The sequence below is a fragment of the Budorcas taxicolor genome, chromosome 7 (assembly GCF_023091745.1).
Source record: "Budorcas taxicolor isolate Tak-1 chromosome 7, Takin1.1, whole genome shotgun sequence".
In the NCBI taxonomy this organism is placed as follows: domain Eukaryota; kingdom Metazoa; phylum Chordata; class Mammalia; order Artiodactyla; family Bovidae; genus Budorcas; species Budorcas taxicolor.
In genome coordinates, this window is record NC_068916.1 from 68,391,288 (window position 1) to 68,409,385 (window position 18,098).

The 18,098-nt window shown below is 44.5% G+C and overlaps 2 protein-coding genes across 2 annotated transcripts in view; one reads left to right on the plus strand and one right to left on the minus strand.

The window, feature by feature from the left end:
- CYFIP2 (cytoplasmic FMR1 interacting protein 2) overlaps window positions 1–18,098 on the plus strand; it is a 110,068-nt gene that overhangs the window by 39,677 nt on the left and 52,293 nt on the right. The window contains exons 19-23 of the mRNA XM_052642631.1: window positions 2,145–2,221; window positions 5,134–5,242; window positions 7,002–7,121; window positions 13,053–13,252; window positions 14,500–14,587. Of these exons, the coding sequence (XP_052498591.1) occupies window positions 2,145–2,221; window positions 5,134–5,242; window positions 7,002–7,121; window positions 13,053–13,252; window positions 14,500–14,587 (594 nt within the window). The remainder of the gene's footprint in view (window positions 1–2,144; window positions 2,222–5,133; window positions 5,243–7,001; window positions 7,122–13,052; window positions 13,253–14,499; window positions 14,588–18,098) is intronic.
- FNDC9 (fibronectin type III domain containing 9) lies at window positions 16,593–17,275 on the minus strand. The gene is given in 2 exon segments (XM_052642632.1): window positions 16,593–16,630; window positions 16,633–17,275. Coding segments are annotated over 2 exon segments (681 nt in total).

Below are 18,098 nucleotides of genomic sequence, written 5' to 3' on the forward strand. Positions count from 1 at the left end.
CACAGTTTACAGAGTTTCATCTAGTACTGGTGGGACTGAAATACCCATCTTCTCACGTGTGAAGCTGTTGAATTGTCGTTTAATGGCTTTATTTTTGTAATGGTCAGCAAAGGCTAGGATACACTGCAGTAACAAACAAACACAGATTCTTAGTAGTTGGAGACCAAAGTTTCGTTTCTCTTTTATGCGTTGACTAGGAGCTCTGTTCCATGGAGTCTTTAATCTGGAACCCATCTGGGATATTCAGTAGTTGCCGTGGCAGGGAGATGTGTCAGGGTGAATTTATACCCTGATACCTAAAGCTTCCAGCTGGAAGTGACGCATGTCATTGGTCAAAGCAAGTCACTTGGTTATGCTTGCTTCCAAAGAGGAGTGAGAAGGTGCAGTCCCACCACAGGCCAGCAAGGAGTGGAAACAAGAGATCAGCAGCACTAAGGACTACCAAATATCTCAGTTTTGTCAACTGGAAATTGGAATGAGAGTCTCCACTCCAGTTGAGTATGTAGACTTATATAAACATAGAATTAGACCTATTGTCATTATAAGATTTTCAACAATAAGATACAAATGTAAGATATTCTTATTTATAAAGGACAGATGTGAATATTTTAAGATAAGCATTACTACCAAATTAGTTTGAAAGTTTACATATTTCAAAGAAAAGCTAGTAGAGATGCTGCTTTCTTTCTGAATCTTTCATTTGCTGTGGGAATTGAGAGCCTTGGTGGAGCCCAATGCAAATCTGTCCTCTTTGTCTTCTGAGCAGTACGCAAACTTGGGAAGAAAGGTCCCCGTAGACAAGTTAATTGGTTGCATCTCAGCTTTGACAAGTCCATTTTCTGATAAGATTTTAGTTAATAATGTTCTCTAACAGGTTGAAAACAAACAAACAAAAAAATCTAGAGTGTCCTATGTACAAGTGATGTTTAAAAACTAAATGGAAAGAAAGCAGACAGACCAGCCCTGGATAACACAGGTGGCCATGAAGAAGTGTAAATTGTCCGCCTTTCTTTTCCCATCCTCAGACTCTGTTTTGAACCTGGAAAGGCCTATGCGTGGATACCCAAGCCCTGTCTCCCACCCCTGCCCTCAAACAATGGCCATTTGGTCAACCCTGGGCCCTAGGGGTGTATATGTCTGCAGTGCAGTCCACCCCCAGGGATGGACCCAGGGAAAAGAGCACACAGACCCTAGAAGGGGCTTGGGCTATTTGGGCAAGAATATTCAAAGCTGGTTCTAGAAGGGGAGCAGGAGTTGGACACCCCCACCTGGACCCTATGGATTCTTTGCCTGTAGGAGGCCCCCCCGGGCACCCTTGAAACTCAAAGTCCAGGGCAGAGGGCTTGGTTACTCGCATATGTTGTTTTTATGTTCAAAATAGTATTTATGGTATAAAATAAAAGATATGAAAGCTCTTCGGATAAAGAGCCTCATGGAGCTGGGAGTTTGGTGCTAAAAGGAAGGAAGATTAATCACCTAAATACATCCTGTTGCTACAAAGTTATCCCATTATCACCCTGCAACTACCACAGCCCATCTCTTTAACAGCCCACCTTTGGCCATTCCCTGCTCTTGCCATCACTGGAGAATTTGGTTTCAATCCTCTGTGTCTGGTGTGAACTTTCTTCTCACCTGAGCATCACATTCTGCCACTGACGTGTTAAAACACTGAAAAGGCAAGATGGTCTCTTGCTCACCAAAGATATTTAAGCAAACTTTTTAAAAAAGAAGTTTAAAAATTTTTAATGACCATCAACTTCTTTCTTTGCAAAGCAAGGTAAAATTAAAATGAAAGGAAAAGAAAAGAAAGTCTATTAGGAAATGGGGAGACTGATATGTGTAATTACAGGATGTGGGCAGGTACCTTGTAACAGCCACGAGGTGGCCAGTGGGGAGGGCAGTTTCTCAGCAGCTTTTTGAATCTTGCCTTCTCTGTGCCTGATTGAGGACCTGGAGAGCAAGGGACCAGACTTCCCAAATGCACTTAGCCACAGAATCTTCTTTTCTTTTTTCTTTCCTTGCAAAGCATCTTGTTCCTTCTCACACTTTCAGGCAGTCCTACACCACTGCCCTCTTCAGTTGCTGAAGTTTCTCTAATAAAGTGGGACAGACACCAGTGACATTTCCTGCTTCCTCTTCACCAGGTGAACCTGTGTTTTGATCAGTTTGTCTACAAGCTGGCGGACCAGATCTTTGCCTACTACAAAGCCATGGCCGGCAGGTATGAGAGCTCAGCACTGTGGCCCCAAACTTTCCTAAGATTGCCACCTGGAAGGCAAGATCCTCTGTTGCAAAACCTCCCTTCTTCTTTAGCACCTAAGGAAATCTGAATGATAGCCTGGATTGGGTGCTAGCAAGTAGAAGAAAGAGAAATAGGCAGATATGAGGCTAGACCTCACAGAGCTTACAGTGTAGTGAGAAAAAATAGACATTAATAAAAACTATGGAATGCACAGTGACAAGGGAGATTCCTGTGAAAGAAAATTTATTGGGAATATATAACAGTTAAACCTGAACCAGTCTTTAGGGTGGGTAACTGGAAGGGCTATCCTGAGAAGGTAACATTTGAGTTCACATCTGAAGTGAATAGGAGTTGGTTGAGTTAAACTAGGTAAAGAGTAGATTGGAAAACTGCAGGCAAAGCAAACCATTGTACAAAGTCCCTTTGGTGAAAGCATAATATTAATAGCATGCATACCTCGTAGGGTTGTTGAAAGGTTTAATTAAAATTAGTGCATGTAAATATCTCATTCACAGACCACAGAGGGGTGGGCTGTGTGGTAAAGCTGGGCAGGTAGGCAGGGCCCAGGCCCTGTGGACTTATAGGCATTTATCCTAGGAGAAGTGGAGCACCATGGGATGATTTCCAAAGTATGACAGTGACCTGATTTGATTTTTATTTTTAGAAGTTTGATGTTTTAAAACATTAAAATTAGGGAATGGATTGGAGGTGAGCAAATATGGGAGTGTGAAGGTCAAACAGGAGACCAGGGAAGAAGTCTAGGTGTGTCAGTTCTCACAGGCTCATTGGTTTTGTCGGTATGGGCTGATTTAGACCCCTGAGATTTCCTGGGTTCGAGGAACCCATAATAGTACTGCCAGCAAAAACCTCTCTCTCTATATATATAGTTACATACATATATGTATCTATATATAGGGTAGTTCTCTTTTTTATTGGAAATCCAAATGTACAAACCAGACATTTCAAGGATTGTTACATTTTTCAACAGTCAAAGACTTGCTTCATTTTGCTTTCAACAACTTGAGTTTTTCTCTGATGTATTTCAGTCAAGAGTTGGTTTGGTGATGGTTTAGTCGCTAAGTCAAGTCTGACTCTTATGACCCCATCAACTATAGCCCGCCAGGCTCTTCTGTCCATGGGATTTCCCAGGCAAGAAATCCCAAGATTTCCCAGTGGGTTGCTATTTCCTTCTCCAGGGGATCTTCCCAATCCAGGAATCGAACACACATTTCCTGCACTGGCAGGCGGATTCTTTACTGCTGAGCCACCAGGGCTCCCCAAGAGTTGGTGTACAGGTACACAAGTGTCTGTTAACACAGAGTGTGCATTACTGAAATAAATGACGCTTAATGATGGAAACTATAGAAAGCATATACTTAGGGTTTCAGAGAAGCGTAGAGAATGCAGCCTTTCACAAAGAAATGACTTCACAAAGATCTGGATTGGATTGAATTGTATGTGGTCCTTCCAGAGAGCTGGGCGTCCAGTTTCTCCAAGATAATTCCAGTTATCTTCAAAATATGCTGGTCCCTTGTCTGCATAAACAAACTCAGACTTGTCAAACCCTGAGTCCTCTATATATCCTTATTTAAAAGAGGAATCTTGGTCTGTTTCCCTTCTTATAAGACCTGTGGTTTGTCAAAAGTACAGGAAGTTGGGAGAGATTGTGAGAAGTTGGAAGAGTCAGAGAGAGCGCCAGAGGGACAGAATGATCTAGATCACTGCTGTCCATCAGAAATGTAATGCAGGCACAAGTGTAATTTTAATAGTCATATTTTTAAAATTAACAATACTACATTATGTAATCTATGATATCTAAACTATTACAATTTCAACATGTAATAAGTGAAAATATTAAAGAGAGTTTTTGTTGTTTTGTTCTTAAGTCTTCAACAGCTCGTGTGTAGTTTATACTAATAGCGCATCTCAGCTTGGACCCACCATGTTTCAGATTCTTGGGGGCTCACCCGGTGGGTGGCTGCTGTGTTGGACAGTGTAGATTTAGATGATGTCACTTTCCTGCTAAAACCTTTCAGTGGCTTCAATTACACTGAGAAAACATTTACCCTCTTTACTGTGGCTTGTATCATACCACAAGGATCTGGCCCCTAGACTAACATTGTAAATTCATTTTTGCACTATGCTCTCCAACACACCCCACCCCTTATCTACACCTTCCCTTTTTCTCAACGTACCAAGCTAATCATGCCTGAAAGATTCTTCCCCCAAATCTTTCCATTTTTAGCATCTGGGTCTCTGTCCAACAGGACCTCTTTAGAGAGACTTTCCATGATAACACCACATGATCCTGTTTTGTTATTTTCAGAGCACTTACTGCTCTGCAATCCATGACTCAGTGTGAAAGATAATAATAGAACATCTAATTCATAGGGTTGTTGTGAGATTAAAAACGACTATGCGCATGTCTATATGCATGCCTGGTGAATAGTAAATACTACGCAGGTATTTACTATTATCTAACACTATTGTATTCCTCAGCTTATTTATTTATTATCAGTCTCTTTTCACTAGAACCCAAGCTCCACAAGGATGGGAACTTTGAATGCTTGGTCCCTAGACTGTTTCCTGGGCGATACTAAGCAGGCACTCAATTGCTTTTATGGTAAAAAAAATAAAAGGAAAATACAACTCAACTTCTGTGTTGCCTGTCTTTAACATAGAAATTTCATTTCACCTATTGAGCTTTTCCAGCTGAAAAAATTTAAAGACCTTTGCTCTACAGCAGAAAAAAATAATAATATTTAAAATATCTAACATAGTGCTTTATGGGTAAAACCTATGGTTCGAAATACATATGGCTGAGTGATTGAACTCTATTCACTGTCATGTTTACTGGTTTACTGGCCTTATTTCACTTTTATCCTTTCCAGTGTCCTGTTGGATAAACGTTTTAGGGCCGAATGTAAGAATTATGGAGTCATCATTCCATACCCACCATCCAACCGCTATGAAACCCTGTTGAAACAGAGACACGTTCAGGTATGGAGACAGGTGGAATGGGCGGGAGAGAGGGGCTGTGATGTTAGCCTAGAGATCAGAAATCAGGACCGCGTATCATCTGCCCTGAGTATTGCCCTGTGTGGTCTACTGAGCACAGGGATAATCCAGCCTCAGAATCTTACCAAGAGGCATTGGGCTTCCTTTGGTTCAAGTTCTAGGCTTCTCAGCCCATCTGCTGCTCACCTCAGTTGAATAGGGGCCACCAGAGCCTTTGAACACCCATCGTGAGCTGCATATCAACTCTGAATATTCCCTGGAAGGACGGATGCTGAAGCTGAAGCTCCAATACTTTGGCCACCTGATGTGAAGAGCTGACTTATTGGAAAAAACCCTGATGCTGGGAAAGATTTAAGGCAGAAGGAGAAGGGGTTGGCAGAGGATGAGATGGTTAGATGGCATCACCAACTCAATGGACATGAATTTGAGCAAACCCCAGGAGATTGTGGAGGACAGAGGGGTCATGAAGAGTCGAACACGATTTAGTGACTGAACAACAGTCTCCTGTTGAACTTCAGCCCACCTCCTATCCCTGAGTTTCCCATTATGGTATAGAGTTAATCTCTGTTACAGTTTGACCCATGATATAGACGAAGTGCTGCCAGGCTCTGAGAAATCCATGCTCGAGGAATTGTAAGAGGAAAAAGCATTTGCCCATCTGTCAACATCGAAGGCTCCATGAGAGCGTCTCCTTCAACCTCTCAGAAGATTCCATTACCAGTGCAGCTAGAATTAGCCACAGGATGTTAATCCTGAGGGCTTTATGTGTGCAGAAGATGGCTATAAGGAGCCTTAGTCAATTAGTAGAAAATCTCTCCCAAAAGGGAAGCAGGAAAAAATAAAATAGTTGAGAAGAATCCTTATGGAACATAGCAAAGTGCAGTGCACGCAGCAGGTACTCAATAAATGCTTATTGCTGTCTACATAGCATCTGTAGTCATGCCCGCGTGAACCCCGGTGGAAATTAGCCTGAGCGATATTTTCCATCCTGTAATCAGCCCTTCTCCTCGTGCTTTTAAATTTATCCTCATAAAGGTACGCAGGAGGCCCTTGCTGGGGTGGGGGAGGCGAGGGCACCCTGGTGACTCTGAACTGCACAATAGGATGGATGCAGGAAGAACCTCAGGGTGAGATTCAAGGATGTCAGCATTGCGTGGCTGCCAGAGCTTGCCGCAAGCCTCTTCCTACAGTCTGAATGCACCATATTTTTCCTCAACTTTTTTTTTTTTTTCAACTTTTTATATTTTAAACCTACAGGATAGTTGAAACAATAAGACAGTGAACACACATATATACTTTATAGCCAGATTCATGATTATTCATGTTTAGTCATGTTTGCTTCACTTTTTCTCATGTATATATTATTTCTCATAAAGACAGTAAATATACTTTATGTATTTATAGAATATATAATGTATAAAAACATATTTATATGTAAGTAATATATTAAAATATTTTTTTAATATACATACTTTTTTCTTAGCCATTTGAGAGGAAGTTGCAGACATCATAACACTTTATCCCTGATACCTCAGCTCATATCTCCTAAGAACAAGGATATCCTCTTATCCGAATAGTACGATCATACTCAGGAAATTTAACAATACTGTTTTCTGCATAGAGTCCCTATTTGTCTTGGTTATGTTTTATATTTTTAGGACAATTTACTAAATCAGTGCATTGCATTTAGTTGTCATGTGCCTGTGTAAAATTTAAGTAACTTTCTCTCTCTTCCATGCAGCTGTTGGGTAGATCCATTGACTTGAACAGACTCATTACCCAGCGCATCTCTGCTGCCATGTATAAATCCTTGGACCAGGCCATCAGCCGCTTTGAGAGTGAGGACCTGACCTCAATTGTGGTAAGAGACGGAGGCCCTTGGGAATTCTGCCGTGGGACTCCTCAAACTAGAAGCCTTGTTGGGGAGTTGTTGGTAGCCTGGTACTGAGCTGGCTAAAGAGACGTGAGAGCCTCTTTCTCATCTGAATGAGCAGGGAAAAAAGAAAGACTTAAAAGGAATGAGAAAAATTTTACCTTCCTGATTGCCTGGAGAGAGGGAGTGGAGGGAGGTCTTGAAATCTCTAGAGATGGTCTATCCCGGGACACAGCTTCTCGTCCTTTAGGATTCTACAGATACAGCAAGTAGCTAGATGGTCCTGAGAAAGGAGGGAAGATTTCACAATGGGGTCGGCTTCACTGGTGTGCAGTAGGTTAGAGCCCAGAGAGGCTGTTTAATGCTCTATTGTCACCATCTTGGAATTAACAATCATTTTTTCTAATGAAAGCCCCCACCTTTTCATTTTGTGCTGGGACTTGGAAATTGTATAGTTGTTCCTGATGCACAAGTATGGAACAGGCATGCCCTCTTCTTTTATTAATCAGCTATTTGAACTACTCTCTGCTAATTCTCTTCAAGAATTAGAATAAACTTGGTTGATCAGTCTTTAGGTGATGAAAGGAAGATTTTAAAGCTTCAAGAGCAGATACAGAGAAGGAATGAGAGAAATAGAAAATCACCATTAGAACACCAGAGTAATAATGGTTGCAGGCAAGATCCCGTAATAGACACTGAAATTAGTGGGCAGAGCTTTGAGAAGAGTATTTTATGATTCCCTTTATTTGGAAGTGTCCAGAGTATTCAAATTTATAGAGACAGAAAATGGAATGGTAGTTGCCAGGAAATAGGGAGTAAGTATTTAATGGGTACAGAGGTTCCGTTGAGGAAGTCTAAAAAGTTCTGGAGGTGGACGTCGGTGATGGTTGCAAAACTAGATGAATGTACTTAGTGCCACAGAACTATACATTTAAAAGTGGTTAAAATGGTAAATTTTATGTTATGTATATTTTTACCAGAATTTTTTAATTAGTCACAAATGAAAAAAAAACTTTGAAAAGAAACAGGATAGTTGCCTAGTTTCCAACTATCTCCTTCAAGATACTTACTAATTCCAAAGGGAAGAATAATAACTTTACAGTGAGGAAACCTGGGAGGCATCCTCTTAACCAAGCATGAAGGTTAGTATCACCAGTAAGAAAATATATTCATGCATCCTCTGAATTGGCTTCCCTGGCGCCTCAGATGATAAAGAATCTGCCTGCAATGCGGGAGACCTGGGTTCAATCCCTGGATTGGGAACATCCCCTGGAGGAGGGCATGGCAACCCACTCCACTATTCTTGCCAGGAGAATCCCCACGGACAGAGGAGCCTGGAAGGCTACAGTCCATGGGGTCATAAAGAGTCAGATACAACTGAGTGACTAAGCAGAGCACAGCACATATCCCCTGAATATGTATGCATAATGAAAAATGCATAATCTCAATCTAATTGGATTATATATCTAAATCAAATGGCATTCAAAAATGAACAATGCTTTTCAAAAGCACCCAGAACATAAAAGACAAAGAGAAAACTGAAAACCATTAGAGATTTGAAAAGACAAGGAGACGTGACCACTCAGAGAAATGTGGGATAAGACCTTCATGGAAAAACGAGTGAAATTTGAATAAGGTCTGTCATTTAGTTCATAGAATTATATCAATGATAGTTTCCAACTTGAGGCAATTATACTATGATTATGTAGGAGGTTAACATTGGAGAAACTAGGTCAGGAATGTGCAGGAGGTCTACAGTTAACAGCTTTTCTGTAAGTCTAAAGTTATTTCAAAATAAAAGGTTTTTGTTTAATGGACAAAGCAGTTTTTAAAAAAAGGATCAAGAACTATGATTCTAGCATTAGAAAGACCTTGGGGTCCCAGTTCTGGCCTCGCCACTTCCTAGCTGGGTGATCTTGGGTGAATCACTTATCTTGTATAAAAACCTGTAGTACATGGAGGAAATATTAGAATCCACCTCATAGCCGTGTTCAAGGATGAAATGAGATATTGCCTGGAAAGAGCTTTGCATAGTCCCTTCCACATGATGAAAATAGCTTATGAAGAAAGAGAGGCATATAGAAATTTTGAGCTGCCACAACTAAGACCTGGTGCAGCCAAATAAATAAAATGAATATTAAAAAAAAAAAGAAAAGAAAAGAAATTTTGAGCTGCAAATGAGACACTCTCGGGGTAGATTCTCAGCAGCATTTCCTAAGAGGATTTGACCCAGCTGCCCCAGCTCTGTCCTGGGTCATGGACTTTGAGAGACTGTGATACAGCACAAGTTCTAGGAGATCTACTTTAAGACATGGTTTTGTTTTGTTTTGTTTTGTTTTTTGCCAAATGTTAGCAGTGATTATGTCCAAGAGGTGGGATTTTTGCTTTTCTCTTCGTTGTTTATCTTGTAGTTTTCCAATAATGAATGAGCATACCCTATGGAAAAACTGGTTTTAGTGTGTGGCGGGGGTGTCCACAGCCTCTTCCCAGTCCTTGAAAGGTACTGAATGTACTTTTAGCCGGGAACAAAATCAAAACAAGCAGTGAGTTTATCAGGTGAGGGCCACGGCTACCAAGAGAGTAGCCCCAGTCCCTGAAGCCGTGAAGAGGGGAGCCACGGATGCTGTCTCCTGGGACGTCAGGAGGCCCCATTGCCTTGGCTGAGAAGCTTCTGCCTCTTCTGAGAAACAAAGAAACGAATGTGTTCCCCTCAGCCCTTCCCTCCACCTTGATGCCCAGCTGGGAGGATTGTAGCGATTTCATCAGTCTCCCTTCTCCTATGCAGCTGAGCAAATAGATTCTTGAAGGATCTGATGCCAGAGTTGAGAGCTGGCAGCCTGCAGTCTGTGTTTTGTTTAGGCTGCAGAGCATATTTGAAAATTTGAGCCAACATTTAACATTTGGGAGAATTCGAATAAAACTGCAGAAACCCCGGCAACGTCAGACTTGCCTTCACAGATGGCAACAATTGCCTAGACGTCCCCATCAGCTGAGCTGTGCTCTCTTGGGCTTTGCCACAGGCCTGGTGCACTTCGTTCATGGGATGACCTAGTGCCTGAGTTTGAGATCCCTTTTCTCTTGGCCCAGACCACAGAGAAGGTTAAAGGTCAAGTGTGCTGACACCCGGGATTTCTGGTTCCCACAGAAAAGCTCTTTCCTCTACCTCACATAAATAGCCTATTGGGTGTTCTGTTTCCCCAGTGCTGCTTCTCTGTGTTGCCCCCCAGTAAACCGGCTTTACTCTGCAGAGCTCACCTCCTCTCTGAAGGCACATAGACCGCCCTTGGGGCCTTCTAAACCTCTGTGCCTTGATGCACTGAGCCCTGCACTCCCCGCAGGCAAGTACCCTCTTTGGACTGAAAGGCTGGAAGAAACGGCTCATGCAAAACACCATTTGTGTTGCGTAATAAAAACTCCCGTAGCATGGCGGGGGAAGTAGACCTGCATTTCGGGCATCCCCACGTCAGCCGTTGAGAGCTCTCTTCTTCAGTCTCTGATGCGCATTTGTGAGGCCGTTGAAATCACAGAATGGAAACTGTTTCCCAGTTTCTCACCTGCAGCTGTCTTCATGGTAACAGGGCACCCCCATGTGCTACGGATACTTAGTGATCTTAGAAATAAACTCATCCACATTCATCGCATTTATTTATTTACTTACTTACCCATCCTAAGTGACTAGGAACAAAAATGCCATCTGGCTAGCCAGGCCCCGAAAGATGGAAGCAGACAGCTGATTCTGTATTTCTGCCCTTCGTATGTTTCATAGTGCACAATCACTGGAAACTTATTCTTCCAACTACCATTCCAGAACTGAAATCCAGACTTTGGCCTTTTCCAAGAGATCAGAGGCTCTGCCATCACTTACCCCATTCCAATGCAGTAACAAACAATCGGATGCCATGACATAGCCAATCCACCTTTATCCAGCAATGGCTCTCCAATTTGCCATGGACAACCCAGCCCAGGCTCCCTCCTGCCCCAGCTTGTCTCACTCCAGCCAGTTAAGTCTGCAAACTTTGATCCGGTATTTTGCCCCCAATTTAGAGCCACCAAATCTGAATTTCAGAGAGATGAAGCTCCAAGATTAGAAGTGTGGTCTGGTTCCACCACACTGTGGAAATCAACCAGAGTCAGAGGGGTCCTGTATCTGATGAGAATAAAACTGAATCCCTGATGCAAGGCTTCCTCCTGTGACTGTAAACAGTTGGGCTCCATGTCCCAGGTCTTACAGCTGGCCCTCTGACCGCCCCACCTCCTGGCTACACTCTGGGAAACAGCCATTACCTATGTCCTTTTAGCTTTTAGGTTGTAAAGCCATCTTTACTGTTCAAAGGACTTTCTCAGTAATTGCTTATTTATTCCAAGCAGCTGCATCCAAGGGCCAAATACACATGGTTTGATTAGAAGACCTAGGAGCACATCCTAAACCCTGTTCTATATTCCCCATGACCTTTATTGAGCGAGTTATTTCTCCTTCTGAGCCTCAGCCTACCCCTCCATGAAACAGGCAGTCATACTGATCACAAAAGATGGCTTAACCACTGCAATATAAGAATGTTCCAGAGCATTATAGGGAGAAGGCAATGGCAACTCACTCCAGTACTCTTGCCTGGAAAATCCCATGGGTGGAGGAGCCTGGTAGGCTGTAGTCCATGGGGTCTTGAAGAGTCGGACACGACTGAGTGACTTCACTTTCACTTTTCACTTTCATGCATTGGAGAAGGAAATGGCAACCCACTCCAGTGTTCTTGCCTGGAGAATCCCAGAGACAGGGGAGCCTGGTGGGCTGCCATCTATGGGGTCACACAGAGTCAGACACGACTGAAGCAACTTAGCAGCAGCAGCAGCAGCAGAGCATTAGAGAGGGAGTACTTCCTTTCTCTGCACAGGTTTGTGCTTTGATTCTCTTTGATAGCAATTCAGTGAAGAACTAAACCCAGCCCAAAGGATTTTACCTTCTTTTTACTTCCAGGCAAATGCAGTGACCTGCTATGTCTGGATATTATCCACTCTGGTCCCATTCTCTGCCTGAAGGTGGCATTCCAGATGACTAGGGCCTATAGCTCATGCAAGTCCTTGGTCCATGGCTTGCAGCCAAACTTTTGCCAACATGTTTAACCAACCCCTGTGTGATTAGGGGACACAAGAAGAGTCAAGAGGAGGAAACATTGTGCCCCCAGCTGTTTTTTAAATTTCTATAGTATATAAGAGTTAAGAATGTGAATGTCAGAGCCCAACTTCCTGGATTTGAAGCCGAGTTACTGCACTCCCTAAAGCCTATTTTCTATATATATGTATAAAATAAGAACAGCCATCATGCTGACTTTATAAGGGGGTTTTGAGCATTAAGTGAGTTGACACATATTAAGTGCTTAGAATACTCCTTGGCATGTATTAGGTTGAACCGTAGGAAATTACTAACATTGGATGCTGTTTGACATAAGAAACTAGTAGTCTCACATGGACCAACCCAGTGTTAAGTACTTACCAGGTGGTAGCTCTTTCGCTTGCTTTCTGCAGGATGGAGCTAGACCCTCAGTCATAGATGGACAGTCACAGTTTTCTTTTACTTTACTTGCGTCACTGAGGGACAGGCGTTTTCCTTACCAGCATAGAAACTGGAAAGCAAGTCGTTGTGCTTTTCTCCCCAAGGGAGTGCAGATGAGGGATCTGCACATGACCTGTGGTTCCCTTCTGGGTACAGGCATGCATTCTCCCTTGGCATGGTCTGGCACTTCCTTCACTCAAAAGAAAGGAATGTTGCCACATACTACTGCAGGAGTCCTAGTCCCCATACCAGCAGTTATGAGGTGGTCTGAGGGGCTCTTGCCTGCAGGAAAGGCATCTGGCAGGTGGCAGTGCTGGTGTGCAAGGCGCATATGCAAGTCCTCAGCAGCCTTGGGCTCTCTCTCCGGGCAGGAGCTGGAGTGGCTGCTGGAGATCAACCGGCTCACGCACCGGCTGCTGTGTAAACACATGACGCTGGACAGCTTCGACGCCATGTTTCGGGAGGCCAACCACAATGTGTCCGCCCCCTACGGCCGAATCACCCTGCACGTCTTCTGGGAGCTCAACTTCGACTTCCTTCCCAACTACTGCTATAACGGCTCCACCAACCGGTAAGGGAGTCTCAGTGCAAAGTGGCCGGGGGTGGGGGGTGCGTGTGCACTGAGTCACTTCCGTCTCTGCGACCCTATGGACTGTAGCCCTCCGGGCTCCTCTGTCCATGGGTTTCTCAGGCAAGGATACTGAAGTGTGTTGCCATGCCCTCCTCCAGGGGATCTTCCCCACCCAGGGATCGAACCCTCATCTCTTATATCTCCTTAATTGGCAGGTAGCTTCTTTACCACTAGCGCCACCTGGGGGCAGGGGCAGAAGCAGCCAACTCTCTCCTTCAGAGGAAGCTCTCTCAGTATCGTCAGGGCCTGGCTCATGACTAGCTTTGAATAAGTATGTGCCAGATGCAGGAAAGGGCCTGAGAAGAGTCCACACACTTAGCAAGATGGACTTCCGGTTCTCTAAAGATCTGGGACTTTCAATCCTCTTGAGCAGAGATCTGCCAACTCCAGCCCACAAGCCACCTCTAGTTGTCAACTGTTTTTGTTCAACCCATGAGCTAAAAATGGTATTGATATTTTTAAATGGCTGGGGGAAAAAATCCAAAGAAGAATTATAATTTGGTGACAAGTGGAAATTATTTGACATTCACAAAGTTTATTGGAATTCTGCCATCCGTGCTCATTCATTTACAGTTGTTTATGGGCGCTCTCATGCTACAGCAGAACTGAGTAGTTGCAACAGAGACCATCTGGCTTGCAAAGCTGAGCACATTTGCTGTCTGGGGCTTTATAGAAAGAGTTTGCAGCACCCTACTCTTGAGGAAACCAAACTGGGTGAAGGATCCTGGAAAAGGCTGTGCTCAGGCTCAACTCATTCTCAGCTTTCTTGACCACTGTTCTCATCAGCCATAACCCCAGAGTTGAGCCTGTGAACCTGGACTACTGTGTTCCCTTTTGTTCTTTGTGACCCCGTGGACTGTAGCCCGCCAGGCTCCTCTGTCCTTGGGGATTCTCTAGGCAAGAATGCTGGAGTGGGTAGCCATACCCTCCTCCAGGGGTCTTCCCAACCCAGGGATTGAACCCAGGTCTCCCGCGTTGCAGGCAGATTCTTTACCATCTGAGCCACCAGGGATGCCCTTATGAAAAGGAGACAGGGGTTAAATGGGAGTTTGTCACAAGAACTGTATAGGCAACTGCCTAAGAAACAGTGTGGTCGCCCCTGGTCAGGAAGGGCTCCCGCTCCATAACCTGTGAAGAATAATGTTAGGACCCAGTTAACTCCTGCCCCATCTCTTTCCTCCTCCTAGTTTTGTCCGAACTGCCATTCCTTTCACCCAAGAACCGCAGAGAGACAAACCCGCCAACGTCCAGCCTTATTACCTCTATGGGTCTAAGGTGAGTGGTCTTGCCTGTGTCCTACTTCTGAGAGGACTAGTGAGCAAAAGCAAATAGAACAGCGTTGTCCGAAGCAGAAAGGCAAGAAGCGTGGGGATAAAGAGGCAGCAGTGAGGTCCAGGCGGAAACAACTATGAATATATCCATCTTTATTTGTTCACAACTAGCAAGACTGGGGGTGAGCGCAGACCTGGCGGGGCTGGGTTCTGGGTGGGAATGGGGAAACAGGTGAGAGGGTCTCCTTGTCTTGGCATCACATCTCCTCCTGTTCTCAGTTGATTCATTGTCATATCGTCCTGCAATTCTGGGATTTTGTGCTCCATAACTATGAGGGATTTGCAGCCAGGAAGCAGTTGGGAAGGTGGAACTTTGAAGGAAATCCCAGATGGCCAAAACTACCTCTGAGAGGTATCATCCTTTCTCTTTGCTGCTTGGTTCACAATGCCGATCCCAACACTAATGAAGCCTCCCAGGCAGTGTCTGTTCTGGACCTTCAGTCCTTTGCCAGTCATTAAACAGACATTCCTTAAGCCCTAGAACATGCTGGGCAGGGTCTCCATGCTGGAGATTTAGCAGAGATTGAAGCAGACGCATCTCCACCTTCCTCCAGTTCTGTTTCCACCCTGGGGGGTGAGCACAGGGGATCACCCTTCACACAGATTCACCAACACCTTGATGTATATAGGAGATTTTCTCTTAGCCTGCAGGTTTGTGTGGGAGAACGCCATGTAAAGAGTGTAGAAACAGCTAAAAAGCCTAGGTTCTTTTTTATGACAGATGAAAAATGGGCACCTCTAACCCCATTTTTCACAACATAAGCACAGATGGACTTAGAAGAAGTGACTGGATAAGTGTAACCTGGTTAGACAAGGCGCTCCTCTAGGTATGGGAGCCCTAGTTTGGGAAGGTAAGGAACCAAGATGATTGCCCATCACTCGGGCCTGAAGGTGGGAAGGTGGGGCTTAGAAGGTCTTAGGCTGATGCTGAGAGAGAGCAGGTGTCTCCTCCAGAGCAGCCAGTCTGGTCAAGGCTGCTCTCTCAAGGCACCCTTCCAGACAGCCTTGTGGACAGTTCACAGGCATGGCATGAATCAACAGTGGCTCACAAAGGGACTCCCTTTTCTATTCTCTTTTAAACCTTGATGATGATATCAAGGAGCAAGTCTTGAGTTGGTGTCAAAATGTCTTTATTAGCTCTCCAACAATTGCTAATCTCCCTTTTTATCAAAGAGAGCAGGCCCTAAGCTTAGAGTCCTTAGATGGTAATAGTATCCAAGTCAAATTTAATATGATTTTGTTTTCATTCTGTTTAGTAAGTCTCTTTTCTTCTATTTCTTATAGCAGAAGGGTGCTGGTTTTTCATTTGGGGAATAACATGGGCTTTCTTTTTAAAATAAGTTTTTTAAATGACTCAGTATAAAGAAAATGCATTGTTAATAATACAGATAGTCTGTGGGTTAAAAAAAGTGAAGATGGGGTACAAGTGCTGTGCGATTTGCTGAATTAGAGTATTTTGGTGTGCAAAATACTCTAGAGCAAAGTTTCTCACATCTTTCCAAAATAATCCCCCCATCCCTGTAACAGCGAAGGAGCCTGGACATTTGCCTCAGCTGACTAAAAGTGTGACTAAAGAGCCTATCTTCAATTAACTCAACAGTTTCCTTGAAGTGTGTTTTATTTCAGTCATGTCAGTTTCCATTTCTAACCCATAATATACTAATGGTGGTTTTAATTTTAAAATAATGCCTTATTTTCTAACTGAGCCCTGCTGCTCTAGATGGACCCTCCTAAGAGATAGCATCTTCCTCCCCTTGCCCACCATGGGGGTATGTGTTTTCCAGCTTGAAAGGCTTTGTCAAAGGGCACTCATCCAACCAAGTAGTTCACAAGAGCTCAGTCATTTGAGGGAAGATGAGTGGGTAGTCTACAGATGCATTTTTACAGGAGACCTATTGCATGGAGGCCTTTAAGCTACATGATGTGGGCTGCCTCCTCCCCGCCTCTCACTACCCAAAACAAGGCAATGCAGCCTGACCACCTCCTCCCTCTGCAAGGCACCCGCATCAGGGGCATGCTGGCCAACTTCCACTGCTGCAGCTTCAGCTTCTGGTTCCGCATCTTCTCCAGAGTTTTTGTGTGGCAGCTCCACCAGGGGGAGCCCCTGCAGGCCTTCGTCCCCCTGACCTAGCCCCGGGGCCTCCTCTGGCCATCTCACCAGCCCATTGGCTTCCTCCATGTGGCCGGCTCTGTAAGACCATCGAGGTTCGTGGCACCGGATGCACCAGAACTGGAGGCAGATGAAGGCTAAGACTGCCGTGAAGCAAGCCAGCAGAATGGCCATCAGCACCCAGAGCGAGATCTGGGGGTCCACCAGGGAGCTTCCAGCGGCCAGTGGAGTCTTATCCAGGGTGTGGAACATGGTGCAGTAGTGCCTGTAGGGGAAGAGAATCTTCTTGCAGCTGATGCACAGGAAGTAGAGGGTGGAAGGGGTGAGGTGTTCCAGCACCACGGAGCTGATTGTTCGAGGCACCTTCTCCTCGTGACGGAAGCTGTAGCGAAGATAGCCAGAGAAGATGCTGTTCCAATTGGGCCTATACATAATATGGTAATAGTCCTCCAGGCAGGGCTCCGAGGACGACCAGGAAATGATGGCTCCCGTATAAGAAACGTTCCCAACCTTGATGTTCATCTCGATTCTGAAACCAGAATCAAAGTGAAGAGTGACATGTCCTCATTTAAGTGTTGATTTATGATAATCACAGCCACCGTGTGTTGAGTATTCAACATGGAGACTAATATTGCCCCCGTTTTACAGACTGAGAGATGGAGGCCAAGAGGTGACAATACTCAGCTGGGCATAGCCAAGGAATGGCAGAACCACAGTTCAGACCAGGGCCATCTAATGCCAAAGCCAGGGGCTTGCAGGCCTAGGAAAGATGCACCCAGATCTCCCAGCCCCATGCTGCCCTGTCTCAGAATCCTTAAATACAACATGGTTCCCAAACCTTAAAAAAAAAAAAAAAAAAAGGAAGAGGGAGAAGAAAAAGGAATGAAGGAGAAGCAAGCACAGCCTCAGGGTCCCCGTGTTAGTCACCATGGGCCTGTGACCTCCACGCCAGATGATTGTTTCACCTAAAATTTCCCTCTAGACCACCTGTTTCTGCCCCAAGTGCTGTGAGTTCATTCACCTAGAACGTTCTGGCCACTGTGTTTTTAGCCTCGCAGTTCTGTTGCCCGTGGCGAGAAGTGCTTTGTGTCAGTCACTCAGGGGCAGCTCATTTCTCCCCAAAGCCTCTGATCGTGTTTTGTCCATTTGTTTGCTTTTTTCAAAGCTGAATTACCCAGGAAATTAGTTTCACAGGTCAAGATAATCAGCTCCAAATACCAGCAGAGCTGCTCCTATTTGATACTGCTGGTTCTGTGACTGTTAACGGTGGTAATCACCAGCCACAGTTAGCGAGCAGTTGCTATGTCACAGGTCATGCTAGAAGGTCAACATACCGTAACGAATA